This window comes from Silurus aristotelis (assembly GCF_946808225.1).
Source record: "Silurus aristotelis genome assembly, chromosome: 10".
Taxonomy (NCBI): domain Eukaryota; kingdom Metazoa; phylum Chordata; class Actinopteri; order Siluriformes; family Siluridae; genus Silurus; species Silurus aristotelis.
In genome coordinates, this window is record NC_139583.1 from 5,404,976 (window position 1) to 5,419,726 (window position 14,751).

The window sequence follows — 14,751 nt, forward strand, 5'->3', positions numbered from 1 at the left end:
TTTCATTTAGCACAGTTTTATTATTTAGTCCTACTTTTTTATTTTCGTAATTACGTTCAGTACTGTTTTACTTGGAGTGTTGTATTTTTAATTATGTATCCATTTAAAAAAAAGTAGTTGATTCATCGTTTATCGGCAATTGCGATTAAAACTAGATATCAGGTATCAGAAAAATCGGAGCAGTTATGTTTGGTCCCAATTCCTTCAGTTTCCTTGTTATATAAAGTGGCGCAGGAAAACAGGAAATTTTGGAATAGGAGTTGGCGACCCTGGTGCTTCTGCAATTGTCTGGAACCAGTGTGAGCTTGTTTAGAACCCCTTACCATCAGTTATAAAGGAGCGGTAGAGTGGTGCGCGACGAGCAATCTCTGTAAAACCTTTTATAAGAATGGTTATAGTGCTGCGCAAAGGGTTTTTGGGCATCATTACCAGGTAGGGCGTCATGATTGTGTGTTTGAAGAAATGGGTTCTAAAAAAAGAAGTCCTCAGGAGGTGTTCGAACGGCCCGCACACCAAAGAATATCGAGGCTGTTCGAGTTGCGAGGCAGTTCCACAACATGCATCATCGCTGTGTTGAGCTGTTTGTTTAAAATTATGCATATGCATGTTGTAATCGCATGCACCGGACACGATCATGATGTCCGAACTGGTAATTGAGCTGAAATTACCTTTTTGCAGCACTCAAACTATCACCTCTCTATTATAACTAATGACCTGGCCTCCACAGTCACCGGACCTGAACCCAATCGAGATGGTTTAGGGGTGAGCTGGACCGCAGAGTGAAGGCAAAAGGGCCAACAAGTGCCAAGCATCTCTCTGGGAACTCCTTCAAGACTGTTGGAAGACCATTTCAGGTGACTACCTCTTGAAGCTCATCAAGAGAATGCCAAGAGTGTGCAAAGCAGTAATCAAAGCAAAAGGTGGCTACTTTGAAGAACCTAGAATATGACATTTTTCAGTTGTTTCAGACTTTTTTGTTATGTATATAATTCCATATATAAATCCACATGGGATAATTCATAGTTTTGATGCCTTCAGTGTGAATCTACAATTTTCATAGTCATGAAAATAAAGAAAACTCTTTGAATGAGGTGTGTCCAAACGTTTGGTCTGTACTGTATATATTGTGTGTTCATGAGTGAGTGTGTGCTTTTGCGCACTTTACCTGGTCTAGCAGCAAAACTGAGGATTTGATGATCTCTCTCCATTTCTGTAGTTCAGCTTCATGGAAGCGCTGCTGAGACTCTAAGAGTTGAGCCCACTCCACCTGTGTCTGTGGTAATTTACTACACACACACACACACACACACACACACACACACACACACACACACACACACACACACACACACACACACACACACTTCATCAACCACTTCTCAGTGGTTAAACATCTGGTTGTTGTATAGGCAAACGGAGGGGTGGAGCTGTTGGTGTTTGTGTATCACTTCACACACTGGAGTGGAGTGGAGTGTATCATTACACAGTTTGCTCGTACCTCTCGTCCAGACGGAGGCCTTGCCAGGTCATTAGGCTCTGAGCAGAGTACTCCAGCATCCACAGCTTATAGAAGAGCATCATGTTGAGGAAAACCAGCAGCACCAGACTAGAGAAAAAAAATTTTTTGAGGGTGTTAACATTAAAAATAAAAAAATAAAAAATATTGGGACACCTAGCTTTTCCAGCCATGTGTGGTTTTTCTCCAAACTGTTACCACAAAGTTGGAGGAACACAAGTCAAAAAGTTTTGAGACCAGCTCTGTGTACTTTATCTACATTTTATTTTCGAAGCGTGTTAAACAACTACTGCTATTCACGCAGGATCTCTGCACGGCCACCTTTGAGCTGGTTCTTCATCTTTGGGAAAAAAGCAATGTCCGCAGGAACCAAATCTGGAGAGCACCAGATGCACAGCTCCCGATAAACACAGGACGAAGTCAGCACCAGATGGACAGCTCCCGATAAACACAGAACGAAGTCTTTTGCCGCACTAACTTATGAAGTTTGGTGCTTCCTGTGACTGTGCGTGCAGCCTAGTGCTGAAAACGGCAAAACGAATTTTTTCTTATTGTTTAAGCCATTAATCATCCTCCCACATTCTTAAAACACACACAAAAACATTTAGCGAGATGAATTTTGTTTAAATTCGTAGAAATACCACTTTTATAATGAGTATTGTAGCGTAGCCTATGCATGGTTTCTCTGGTGTCCTTTGATGTAAATAAGGGGCGGAGTTATAGATACATGTCACTGCATTCGTTAATTTCTTTTTGCTAAATCTGGTGACGTATGTCTTCAACTCTGCCCTTTTTTTTTAAATCAATGGATACTACAACCAATGGAAACCTATGGTTTCTTCTAATGCTACATATTTCTAATGATGAACTGAAACCGGGACCATTCGCGAAACTAAATTATATGCCAAATTGAAAATTGCGATAAAGTGGCACCGCGAGATTCGCTAAATCGAGGGACTGTACTACCTTGTACCAATCTTATGGTCTGGTGTCTACAAACTTTTGTTAATAAGATTTTAGGAAATTCCTGTTTCAGGGTATATAGTTTAATTGTATCTCATCACAAGACTTCAAAATGTAATTTTTTAATTTGTTTTTACCTAGAAAGACACTCAGTATAAAAGTCAGTAGTCAGCATGTCATTAAGTAGTTATAGTCATGTAGTTTATTAAAATAAATTGAAAGTGGTTAAATGTATGCAGTTTTTTATTTTTATATGTACCTTATGCAGATCCTTAAGGAACCCAGCGCAGGAGCAACAAAAAATTACACACACACACACACACACACACACACACACACACACACACACACACACACACACACACACACACACAAATAATCAAATAAATACAAATATAAGTAAAACATGATTGTAATAAACCTACACAACTGACACATATAAAGCAGAATAAATAGACATACTCACACAAAACTGACAATGAGCAGCAACTTGGAGATTTTACTGAAGGCTCCGCCCCCAGGGGTGTGTTCAGGAATGTGTCTCGTTTGCGTGGAGCCTGCTAGCAAAGCCGAGAGCAGTCACATCAATACCATGTATTGTTCTAGAGCACATGTGCGTGTGCACGGTATGTGTGTAAAACTTCGCACCTGATACGTGCTTAATCCTATGAATGACCTCCTCATCAGTGGGTGTGGTCACCGGGCTGAGCGTTTCCTCCAGGTGAGGTGTGCGCAGGTGTGGGAGGGGCCTTTTTCTCCGCCTCAGTGTGGAGTTCTTCAGGGCTTTTGTTTTCGGAGAGGGCCCGTGTGCTTCTAACAGCAGGTCTTCGGCTTTCGACAGCTCCAGTTCTGCAAGAACGGATATTTTTTTCCGAGGACAATGTGTACAATTTTAGATGGTCTTGCTGATCTTGCTGAATAAACTCGGGGCGTTGTGCAATTACCTAAATGTTGCTGTAGACCACTTTTTTCTGCACATTATTATGTAATCTTTCGGGTGATTTTAAAGATTTAAAACCATTGGCTTTTTCTAACACAACCCAAATAGCAAGGCTAACATGCTAACATGAATTTGTGCTAGGAAGAATCATGGGTTGTGCGGTGAGTTTGAAGTTAATATGGCGTCTATGTTTTGATTTTTGGACAATGTCAACGGACAGCAAATCTCTTTCAAACTCAGGCAAGGAAAAAACTGGGAAAGTGGGGGAGTTCTCCTCAATCCAGAGTTCAGCATGTGACATTACGTGACATTGATCATGCAATAAACTTAAAGTAATTTTTTTTTTTTTTTATAAACGTTTCAGAATAAAAGATACCGGATTTGTCAGTGTTCACATGTTCTACCCAATCCTACATCTAAAAATGTAGCAAAGAGCAAAAGAATTAGAAGGATTGCTACCACACACATGATCACTTTTGTCAACTGCATAGTTAACATTTTCTTTTACATTTACGCCAATTGGCAGATGCCCTTATCCAGAATGGCTTACAATTAGCTTATAACTGAGCAGTTGAGGGTTAAGGGCCTGCGCTCAAGCGTTCAACAGTGGCAGCTTGGCAGTGCTGGGATTTGTCCAACATTTGTCCATTGAGTTACTACTTCTCCAGACATAAAATCGGCCCTCACAGCCAGACTGCGTAACACATTTCCTCCCACAAGCCATCAGTTGCTACAGCAAAAGACTAGACTAGTATATACATACACACACACACACATTTACTTGCAAATTTACTAGTGTACTAGTTGATGCAACAACACAACACCATAACACTGCAACACTGCAGGACACACATGTGCTTTATGTAATGTCCTGTGTAAAGCTCTGTTTGTTCCCTTTCAGGAACTTGAGCTGCGTCGAAAACGCTTTGGGAATACTTTGCGTTGTTCACGCTCTGAATCATGTGTAAAATCTGGCCAATAGGCCGTCGTGATGTCATTGGTGGGCGAAATGATCTTCTTCTGTTCAGGTAAGCGCTTTGTGTGTGAATCTGTGCAGCCATGAGCTTACAATACAAGCAGAATTCCGACTGCGTGTTGCTTCTTGCCCCGCTTCATTCGGAGGGGGCATACATGTAGCTGATGTGTTGATTGCTTAGCTCAGGAGCATGCTTGGTCAGCTGTTGAGGAAGTAATCTGTTAGCATTTTTAGCCGTGTGGCTATGCTCTCCATCGCGGCTCAGGTCCCGCTCTCGTCGAGGCGAAGCAGCGCCGAAGGACGCAGGGGGCTCGCAGGATGCTGGGCCGAGCTCCCGTTCCCTGGGGAAAGCACTCGCTTTGGCGGTTCCTTCTCCCGGTGCGTGTAATGCAGTCTCTCCGAGACAATCATAGCGCCCTGCTTTGGGGAGGGCGGTTTACACATGCCGTGACCATACCTCCTTGACACCACCAGGAGGCCAGACTGTTAGCTCTCCCACAGAGCGCAGTCCCCCTCCACCGGGTGGCCTCTTCTGGGCTTGCTTGGAAAGCATTCACAGCTGCAGGGGATGTCCCCAGCTGTTCTGAAAGGATCAAAAGCCAGCATCGACAGGCTGGTTACCCAATCAGACTTCCGGGCAGAAAGGGAGTCCAGACTGTTAGCTCTGCCACAAGAGTGCTTCAAAGTGCAGCCTCCCCTCCCGCGGGTGTCTCCCTCCATTCCCGCCCGAAAGATTGCTGCGGATGAAGGAGACCCGCCGCCTTTTAGGAGGCCCCAACGGCTGCAGGGCACTGCTCCAGCCACTCTGGGAGGGTCAGAGACCCTTAGAGGTCAGAGGTTTCTCCTAAGAGATTCTTCAGTACAGAGAACCACCTTCTTGGGCGTAATGTGGGATTCAACCGTGTTGCAGACACAATTGTCTTTTGCCCGGATCGAACTTATCCTCACTGCAGTCAAGAGAGTAAAAGCAGGCCAGCCACTGACTGTGAGGCAGTTCCAGAGGCTGCTCAGTCTCATGGCAGCAGAGGCCAGTGTGATCCCACTTGGCCTCCTCCATCTGAGACCCCTCCAGTGGTGGCTCAGAGGCAGAGGGTTCTCCCAAGGGGGCAACCCACTCCCACTATTGTGCTGCTCCCGGGAGTTCTGGAGAGAATCTGCCAGGAAGGAGCTTGTCTCCGCCTGGTGGCACCTCGGTGGCCGGGCAGACCGTGGTTTATGGACCTGCTGTCCCTCCTCGAGGGACCTCCTTGGGAAATTCCTCCAAGGAGGAATCTCCTCTCACAGGCAGGGGGAACCCTGGTTATGAAAGCTGTGGCTGGCCCCTGTGGGGGTGCACTTCATAGCAGCTGGTCTCTCTACTGAGGTAGTAGAGACTATTCTCCATTCCAGAGCTCCCTCCACGAGGAGGTTGTATGCATCTGTTCACCACTCAGTGTGAGCACCACCAGTTGGACCCAGTTAACTGCCCGTTTGGTTCAGTTCTTGAGTACCGTTGAGGAGCAGTTTGCCACAGGATTGGCTCCATCAACCCTGAAAGTTTACGTGTCTGCTACCGTGGCTTATTGTACACCGCTGGCAGGGCAGTCGCTGGGGAAAAAACCCCCCTCATGACACGTTTCCTACGTGGCACCCGGAGGCTGAGGTCCGGGACACAACCCAGAGTGCCTGTGTGGCCATTGTGCTGGCGGCTTTATCTGAGCCTCCCCTTCGAGCCCTTGGCCGAGGTGGCCCTAAGGTTACCATATACCAGGGTATGTGCCTGAGGTGCCAGCGGCTCCCTCACGACCTGTCGTTTTGAAAGGCCTCCTTTCCTAGCCCCTAATCAGGAAAAGCATAGTCGACAGTATCCAGTGCAAGCACTAAACACATACCTCCACAGGACTAGTCCCTGGAGGAAGTCGGAGCATTTGTTCGTCTGCTATGGCCCTCATAGGTAAGGTTTCCCGGCTAATAAGAAGACGGTCAGTAGATGGATTGTGGATGCCCTTTGTCTGTGTTATAAGTCCTCTGGTCTTCCCACTCCTCTTAGGGGAAAGCTCATTCCACCCTGGGTATGGCAGCCTCTATGGCCTGGTCTGCTGGAGTGTCGCTCCAGGACATTTGTAACGCTGCGTGCTGGTCCACCCCGCTGGTCTTTGGTCTGGTTTGCGCAACGTTGCCCGCCAATGATGTCACGACTGCCTATTGGCCAGATTTTGCACATGATTCAGAGCGTGAACAATGCGAGGCATTCCCAAAGCGTTTTCATCGCATCTTTCATTCCCTCAGAGAGCTAGGGGAACCTACGTAACCTAGTGACGTTCTTGTTAGTCCTGTGTTATCATATGTTCATTAATGTTTCATGTAGCACATACAGTATCTCCTGGAGGAATATTGTATTCTTTCATTGTGCACTGTAATGTACATGAATGACATAACAAAAAGTCACTTGACTCAGATTAGACAAATTGTCTAATTCGAAGTTTAGACTTCCCAGATAATTGGAATGTTGCTTTCAGCGTTACTTTATTAATCATCGATACCTGATCGGTATCTAATATCTGAGTGTGATGCTCACCGAGGCTCCTAAAGTTATCTTCCAGTCCACTCCAGAAGTTCTTCTCAATGAAACCTTTTACCAATCCCCATGGCTGCTTCCTGTAGCGCAGCTCTGTAGAAACCCTGCGGCAAAAAATTCAATCCCCTTAAAGCTTACAGGGTATAAAAAACAAAATGTGAGCCATTATTTAAAATCTTTGGCATCCTATATACATGCCTAAAATGAAGTAACAAAAGCAAATAACATACTATACATAATAATAGCATAGAGTGTGTGTGTGTGTATGTGTGTATATATATATATATATATATATATATATATATATATATATATATATATATATATATATATATATATATATATATATATACAGTGAGGAAAACAAGTATTTGAACACCCTGCTATTTTGCAAGTTCTCCCACTTAGAAATCATGGAGGGGTCTGAAATTGTCATTGTAGGTGCATGTCCACTGTGAGAGACATAATCAAAAAAAAAAATCCAGAAATCACAATATATGATTTTTAAACTATTTATTTGCATGATACAGCTTCAAATAAGTATTTGAACACCTGTCTATCAGCTAGAATTCTGACCCTCAAAGACCTGTTAGTCTGCCTTTAAAATGTCCACCTCCACTACATTTATTATCCTAAATTAGATGCACCTGTTTGAGGTCGTTAGCTGCAAAAAGACACCTGTCCACCCCATACAATCAGTAAGAATCCAACTACTAACATGGCCAAGACCAAAGAGCTGTCCAAAGACACTAGAGACAAAATTGTACAACTCCACAAGGCTGGAAAGGGCTACGGGGAAATTGCCAAGCAGCTTGGTGAAAAAAGGTCCACTGTTGGAGCAATCATTAGAAAATGGAAGAAGCTAAACATGTCTGTCAATCTCCCTCGGACTGGGGCTCCATGCAAGATCTCACCTCGTGGGGTCTCAATGATCCTAAGGAAGGTGAGAAATCAGCCTAGAACTACACGGGAGGAGCTGGTCAATGACCTGAAAAGAGCTGGGACCACCGTTTCCAAGGTTACTGTTGGTAATACACTAAGACGTCATGGTTTGAAATCATGCATGGCACGGAAGGTTCCCCTGCTTAAACCAGCACATGTCCAGGCACGTCTTAAGTTTGCCAATGACCATTTGGATGATCCAGAGGAGTCATGGGAGTAAGTCAGATGAGACCAAAATAGAACTTTTGGGTCATAATTCCACTAAACGTGTTTGGAGGAAGAAGAATGATGAGTACCATTCCAAGAACACCATCCCTACTGTGAAGCATGGAGGTGGTAGCATCATGCTTTGGGGGTGTTTTTCTGCACATGGGACAGGGCGACTGCACTGTATTAAGGAGAGGATGACCGGGGCCATGTATTGCGAGATTTTGGGGAACAACCTCCTTCCCTCAGTTAGAGCATTGAAGATGGGTCAAGGCTGGGTCTTCCAACAAGACAATGACCCGAAGCACACAGCCAGGATAACCAAGGAGTGGCTCTGTATGAAGCATATCAAGGTTCTGGCATGGCCTAGCCAGTCTCTAGACCTAAACCCAATAGAGAATCTTTGGAGGGAGCTCAAACTCCGTGTTTCTCAGCGACAGGCCAGAAACCTGACTGATCTAGAGAAGATCTGTGTGGAGTAGTGGGCCAAAATCCCTCCTGCAGTGTGTGCAAACCTGGTGAAAAACTACAGGAAACGTTTGACCTCTGTAATTGCAAACAAAGGCTACTGTACCAAATATTAACATTGACTTTTTCAGGTGTTCAAATACTTATTTGCAGCTGTATCATACAAATAAATAGTTCAAAAATCATACATTGTGATTTCTGGATTTTTTTTTTTAGATTATGTCTCTCACAGTGGACATGCACCTACGATGAAAATTTCAGACCCCTCCATGATTTCTAAGTGGGAGAACTTTCAAAATAGCAGGGTGTTCAAATACTTATTTTCCTCACTGTATATATATATATATAGTACATAAACCAACCAGGCTTAACATTATGACCACCTGCCTAATATTGTGTTGGTCCCCTTTTGCTGCCAAAACAGTTCTAACCCGTCAATCATTAACAGCTCTTCAGCAAAAAGTTGAGACCGGGAACAACCCACAAGAGCTGCAGTTTTAGAGATGCTCTGGCCCAGACGTCTAGACATCACAATTTGTCAAACTCACTTAAATGCTTGCCCATTTATCCTGTTTCTAACACATCAATTTTGAGGGGAAAATGTTCACTTGCTGCCTAAAATATATATAGAGGGTCTCCCACCCTCTAACAGGTACCATGATGAAGTGATAATCAGTGCTATTCACTTCACCGCTCATAATGTTATGCCCGATCAGAGTGTGTGTGTAATATATATATATATATATATATATATATATATATATAACCATTCTTGCACTATGTTAAGAAGTTAATAAGACCAAAAAAATAATATAAGTTCTGCTTGTTACTGAGAATCCAGTCAAATCTATTAATATCTACAGATAAATTATTACCAACAGAAGCTCAACTGTAATATTATTTTAGAATGAAGCACAGCACAGTGTTAGTTCAGTGTTCTGCACCTGAGTCTGCACTTGTTCTTGGCCACCCGGGTGAGTGTGTAGCGGTTGAGTGTGTAGAAATAGTCGTGATAAGGAACATCATGAGTGACAACTTCTGCATCGATGATGTAACATTCGTTCTCCTGGCTGGCTTTGTACAGAGTCTAAGTATCAGACAGAGAGAGGGGAAGGGAGAGAGCGATGGAGAGAGAAAGAGCGAGTGAGAGAGAGAGAGACAGAGGGAGGGAGAGAGAAAGCAAACCATTAACAAGACACATCTTGACAACCAACCCATATATACATACATATACACTATATATATATATATATATATATATATATATATATATATATATATATATATATATATATATATATATATATATATATATATTAGGGCTGTCAACTGATTAAAATATTTAAACGCGATTAATCGCATAATCGTCACGAGTTAACTCGTGATTAATCGCAAATTAATCGCACATTTTTATCTGTTCTAAATGTACCTTAAATTAATTCACAGAGTGTGCCTACAGCTGACCTGAGTCTCACTGACGTTGGCTGTTTTGGGAGCCAGTGGGTTGGAGAGCGAGATGGTGTACATGATCTCTCTCCTCTGGTTCCCTGCTTCCTCTTTCTTCCATGGCTGAAACACTACATCTGTGTGTGTGTGTGTGTGTGTGTGTGTGTGTGTGTGTGTGTGTGTGTGTGTGTGTGTGTGTGTGTGTGAGTGTGTGAGTGTGTGTATATTTAAGAGGGCAGAAAAACAGAACATCTTATTAATGAAGTAAGAAAAAAATATCTATTTGCGTAAGAACACACTATCTATTGCGGCTTAAAAATGAGCAAACCTGTGAATCTGCGCTGCTCCATGAAGTCTGCCATGAACTGCGACTCTGTGAAAAGGTACGCGTACATCTTATCCACACTGAACTTAAACACCTCGTTAATGTACTGACGGCCGTTTAGGTCGTCGTGGAATGCCTGCACCTCCACTTCTGGAAACATAGACATACAGAGAAGCGTGCTGTGCGTTAAGAAAAGTGTGTTAGGAGTGTTTTATTTTTTATTACTTTCATACAGTAGCAGTGAAACACTGGGAGTTTTTATTTTTGTATTTTCCCATGATATTTTCTAACCTATTTTTTCAGTTCTATTTCCCAAAGTATGGAAAGACCAGAAACCTAATATAAGCAAATGTCTAGACCCGGACCAGGCAGTTACTAAAGATGAATCACTGAAGTCTGGAAAAGCATCATGTAAAACCTTACGCATATGCAATGTTTTTATTGCATCATATGAGCACTGAGGCACCTTTGATCTCAACTTGTGAACCTTTTCTCCAAATTCTAAATAAAAATTTATAAAAAAGACCCCCATTCCTTTATATCGGTATTTGTATCAGTCTTGAATGCATTCGATGTTTATTAGTTCGTTGTGTACCGTCATCGTCTGTGTCAGACGAGTCGCTGAGCTCAGTGGGGATGTCTTCATTATCGTTGAAGTCGAGTGAAGGCGAGGGCACTGGACCAAGAGGCCCCTCCGCAGACTCGCAGCTCCTCTCGTCTACCAGCAGAGGCAGTGTCAAAAGCTCCGGGTCGGGCTGACAGTCCGTGTATTCCTCAGGAGCAATTGCAAACTGAAAAAGAAAACAGCAGAGAGCAAATTTTTACCGCAACACTTTAGATTTTAGAATGCAGAACCGTAGCTGAAGTGTGTACTCACAGACAGAGGCAGGTCTGTGCTGCTGGGTGTGGACGTGATGGTGGAGTGTGTGAGCGATCTTTTGTGTGATTGAGGGCTGAGGTCTGGTTTGTTCTCTCCGCTGCTCTTGGATGAGTTGTCGTTACTGACCTCATTCTCTTCAGTGGGGATCTCTTCAGAGTAACTACAACACACACACACACACACACAGGGTGGAATGTCAGGACACAAAAAATCTGAAAAATCTGAAATTTTGAAAAGTAAAACAGTGTATTTCAATACTTGTCTGCTTACTGTATGAATATACAGGGAATTTTTGTGAATGTTGTGTTGTGTGGTGTTTTGTGTGTGTGTTTACCCCATGATGTTAAAGTCATCGTCAGGGGGGACGTAATCCTCATCGTCACTGGTCAACCCGAGCTCATTACCATAGCACTGATGGACAAAGTGCCACAGTTCCTTTGGACACAGAGGCTGGAGAGACAAAGGCAACACATCAAAGCATAGCACACATGACCTAAACAAGCTTATTTCTATTTTGTTCCTAACACTGAAATATGTGTATTTAACCAAATTGAATAAAGTAAAAGAGGTCTAAATAATTTCTAAAGGCTGTGTACTGTAAATTTCAAAAGGATTTTGAAGGTGAGAGGATGCCTGAGGAATGGAGAAAGAGAGGAAGGACAGTGAAGTGGTGCAGTTGCAGGGAGAAGAGGTGAAGAAGGTGGAGAAGTTCAGGTACCTCGGGTCAACAGTGCAAAGTAATGGAGAGTGTGTTAGAGAAGTAAAGAAAAGAGTGCAGGCAGGATGGAGTGGGTGGAGAAGAGTGATAGCAGGAGTGATTTGTGATAGAAGAGTATCTGTGAGAGTGAAAGGGAAAGTTTATAGGACTGTGGTGAGACCTGAGATGTTGTATGGTTTAGAGACAGTGGCAATGAGTAAAAGAAAGGAGGTGGAGCTGGAGGTAGCAGAGCTGAAGATGTTGAGGTTTTCATTGGTAGTGACAAGGATGGACAGGATTAGAAATGAGTTTATTAGAGGGACAGCGCATGTAGGACGTTTGGGAGACAAAGTGAGAGAGGTGGGATAATTTGGACATGTGCAGAGGAGGGACATGGGGTATGGAGGGGGGTATGGAGACGGATGATCCGCTGTGGCAAGACGAAGAAGTATACTGTATATATCTTATACCTTATCCAGCAGAGCATTTTGCCAGAGCCGGAACATCATCATGTATGTCCTGTCCCTCGCTCCAAAGGATGTGAAAAAGTGCTGGAGTAAAGACAGAGTAAATAGTGACAAAGTGATACACATGCTGCATTACTATTTTAATGGCTGCATGTTCTACTGTTTTGGTTTTCTAGAAAAAAATAAAAAAAGCAATAATAGCATGAATGTAACCCTCAAACGGTATTATAAAAACAATGAATGTGAGCCTTTGACCAACACACAGCTCATCTGTAACCCTGCTGTTTGCTAACAGTTATAGTTCTAAATGCTTGCGTTACCTTCTCAGAGTCTGTGCACACTTGGATGGCATTGGGAATGAGACGCGCCGTCTTTTCTTTCGTCATGGAGCAAATATCCTTGAGCCGAACCGTCAGCTAAACACGCCGTCATAAACATGTTAATGTCAAGCACTCCAGGATAAATTGCTGCATTATTAGCTTGTTACATAATCATTTAATTGGACTGAATGAGGAAAAGACTCGTACTAGTGTCTCCCAGCGGAAGATGTTGCTATAGAAACAGATCCAGTTCTCGGAGAGGTAGAGTCTGCCCTGCAGGAGAATGTCCCTCTGCAGAGCACAGGAGTAGTCTAAAAAGAGCAAAGATCAAATTGTAAGACTTATGGTCAGGAGTGTGGACGATTTATTCATTTTGTTCATAATTTATTGTGTAGATTTAAAGTTTAAATGAGATCTTCTGGACGTGTGTCTGCAGTACGTACCGACAATTAGGCGCTCTGTATCAGGGAGCTGCTTGAAGAGCTTCCTGAAATCTTCATTTCGCTGCTTATAGGTGGGGCTGAGAACCTGGATGAGACAAAGGAACGAGACATGAGGACGCACACGGTTAAAGACACTAATGGCACTCAGGCACTAATCTCACAGCTTTATCTTTAAACAAAATTGGACACTTTGGGAAATACAAAAGCAGGCTACATTTCAAGTTAAATTCCTGTGTCTGATTCGCCATTTGGGGATTGATAAATCCTGGTAGTCCTGGATACCAAAGAATAAAAATCCACACGTTATGTTAGTAAAATGCTTGTTCTAACAAGTCAAGTTTATTTCTATAGAAAAACTCCCTTAGATGTTATGAGGAAGAAACCTTGAGAGAAACCCGACTCAAAAGAGGAACACTTGAGGATCATTAAGGTGATATCAAGAGTGTGATTATAAATCTTAAAAAAAATACAAAACACTGGAGAGTGAGAACTAACATGAGCACCGGAGTGTAAGTGTAAGTAATTTCCTTTCTAACACTGAACATCAGTGTTTTTTAGGGTCTGAACTTCTATGGTGGAAGCTTCAGTCTGTTATTAATCTATTGTAAAACCTTATCTTCAAGTTGAATGAAAGGTCAGTAGATACAGAAACAGATGCACACAACGTTTTATCTCCAAAGCTGTCTTTGAAATTCATGATGACTCACAAATGAGATAGCTTTTTTTGGGTGCAACTAGTAGACCACGTGAACAGCTATCTTCTCATAGAACAGAAAATCAATACGCTTGGATGACAGTGCCATTCTAAAAATAATTAAACAGTTCACCTTCGGTCTAATCAATAGTCACCAAATATCTAACAAGCAGGAATGATAAGTATTTGGAGTTGGGTAAAACAAATAGATATTGTATAATTGTACCTCAATGCTCAAATAACATGAGCATAAGAATAAAGAAAATACCAACCAAATAAATCCTGCTAAAAAGTTTGTGTGGAGTTTTAGGGCAATACATTAATCTATTAACTCTAGTTGCTTTCTGATGATTTTACACCCATTCTTGTAGAACAAGGCAATGAGAAATTAGCTATTCTGGTATTAAGAACCACAAATGTAAGTCTTGAAAAAAACTAAATTTGTAAGTAAGATTTCCCAAAGATTCATTATTTATATTTTTTTTTCAAAAAAATGACCAATTAGTTTATCGACCAATTGAACTGCCCTTAGATTATAATAAATGTGCTTTTCTCAGGACACATAAATGCTCTAAACATAGCTTGATATACAGTAACCACTGGGATATTGCGGGGGTTACGTTCCAGCCCCCCCCCCCCCCCCCCCCGATATCTTGACGGGCCCCTATACTGTACTGTGTTCCTATACTTCACTTCATAAATCAAAAATTGTACTTTTTTTAGATTTGGATGAATTTTGTTAATAAAAGTGTAGTTTGTTAGTATTTTGTTAGTATTCGCAAATCTGCGAAATCTGCCGATAAATCCGCGATAGTCAGATAGTTATGTTCCATATGAGAACCCGCGATATTTCCATTGCGCGATGTCTGATCCGCGTCGCCCAGAAAAACACAAAACCCTCTCCAACCCT

At 42.5% G+C, this 14,751-nt stretch overlaps 1 protein-coding gene across 16 annotated transcripts in view; it reads right to left on the reverse strand.

The window, feature by feature from the left end:
• gramd1bb (GRAM domain containing 1Bb) overlaps positions 1 to 14,751 on the reverse strand; it is a 149,804-nt gene that overhangs the window by 5,869 nt on the left and 129,184 nt on the right. For 12 of the 16 annotated variants that reach the window (XM_083552274.1, XM_083552264.1, XM_083552279.1 and 9 more), the window contains 16 exons: positions 13,148 to 13,232; positions 12,912 to 13,015; positions 12,705 to 12,800; positions 12,388 to 12,468; positions 11,555 to 11,670; positions 11,218 to 11,380; positions 10,936 to 11,131; positions 10,344 to 10,490; positions 10,034 to 10,152; positions 9,514 to 9,656; positions 6,953 to 7,056; positions 3,128 to 3,328; positions 2,946 to 3,039; positions 2,739 to 2,750; positions 1,499 to 1,606; positions 1,166 to 1,286 (listed from right to left, as the gene is read on the reverse strand). In XM_083552274.1, coding sequence (XP_083408400.1) covers positions 1,166 to 1,286; positions 1,499 to 1,606; positions 2,739 to 2,750; positions 2,946 to 3,039; positions 3,128 to 3,328; positions 6,953 to 7,056; positions 9,514 to 9,656; positions 10,034 to 10,152; positions 10,344 to 10,490; positions 10,936 to 11,131; positions 11,218 to 11,380; positions 11,555 to 11,670; positions 12,388 to 12,468; positions 12,705 to 12,800; positions 12,912 to 13,015; positions 13,148 to 13,232 — 1,890 coding nt within the window. The remainder of the gene's footprint in view (positions 1 to 1,165; positions 1,287 to 1,498; positions 1,607 to 2,738; positions 2,751 to 2,945; positions 3,040 to 3,127; positions 3,329 to 6,952; positions 7,057 to 9,513; positions 9,657 to 10,033; positions 10,153 to 10,343; positions 10,491 to 10,935; positions 11,132 to 11,217; positions 11,381 to 11,554; positions 11,671 to 12,387; positions 12,469 to 12,704; positions 12,801 to 12,911; positions 13,016 to 13,147; positions 13,233 to 14,751) is intronic. The other 4 variants (XM_083552275.1, XM_083552268.1, XM_083552266.1 and 1 more) reach the window with 2 other exon arrangements.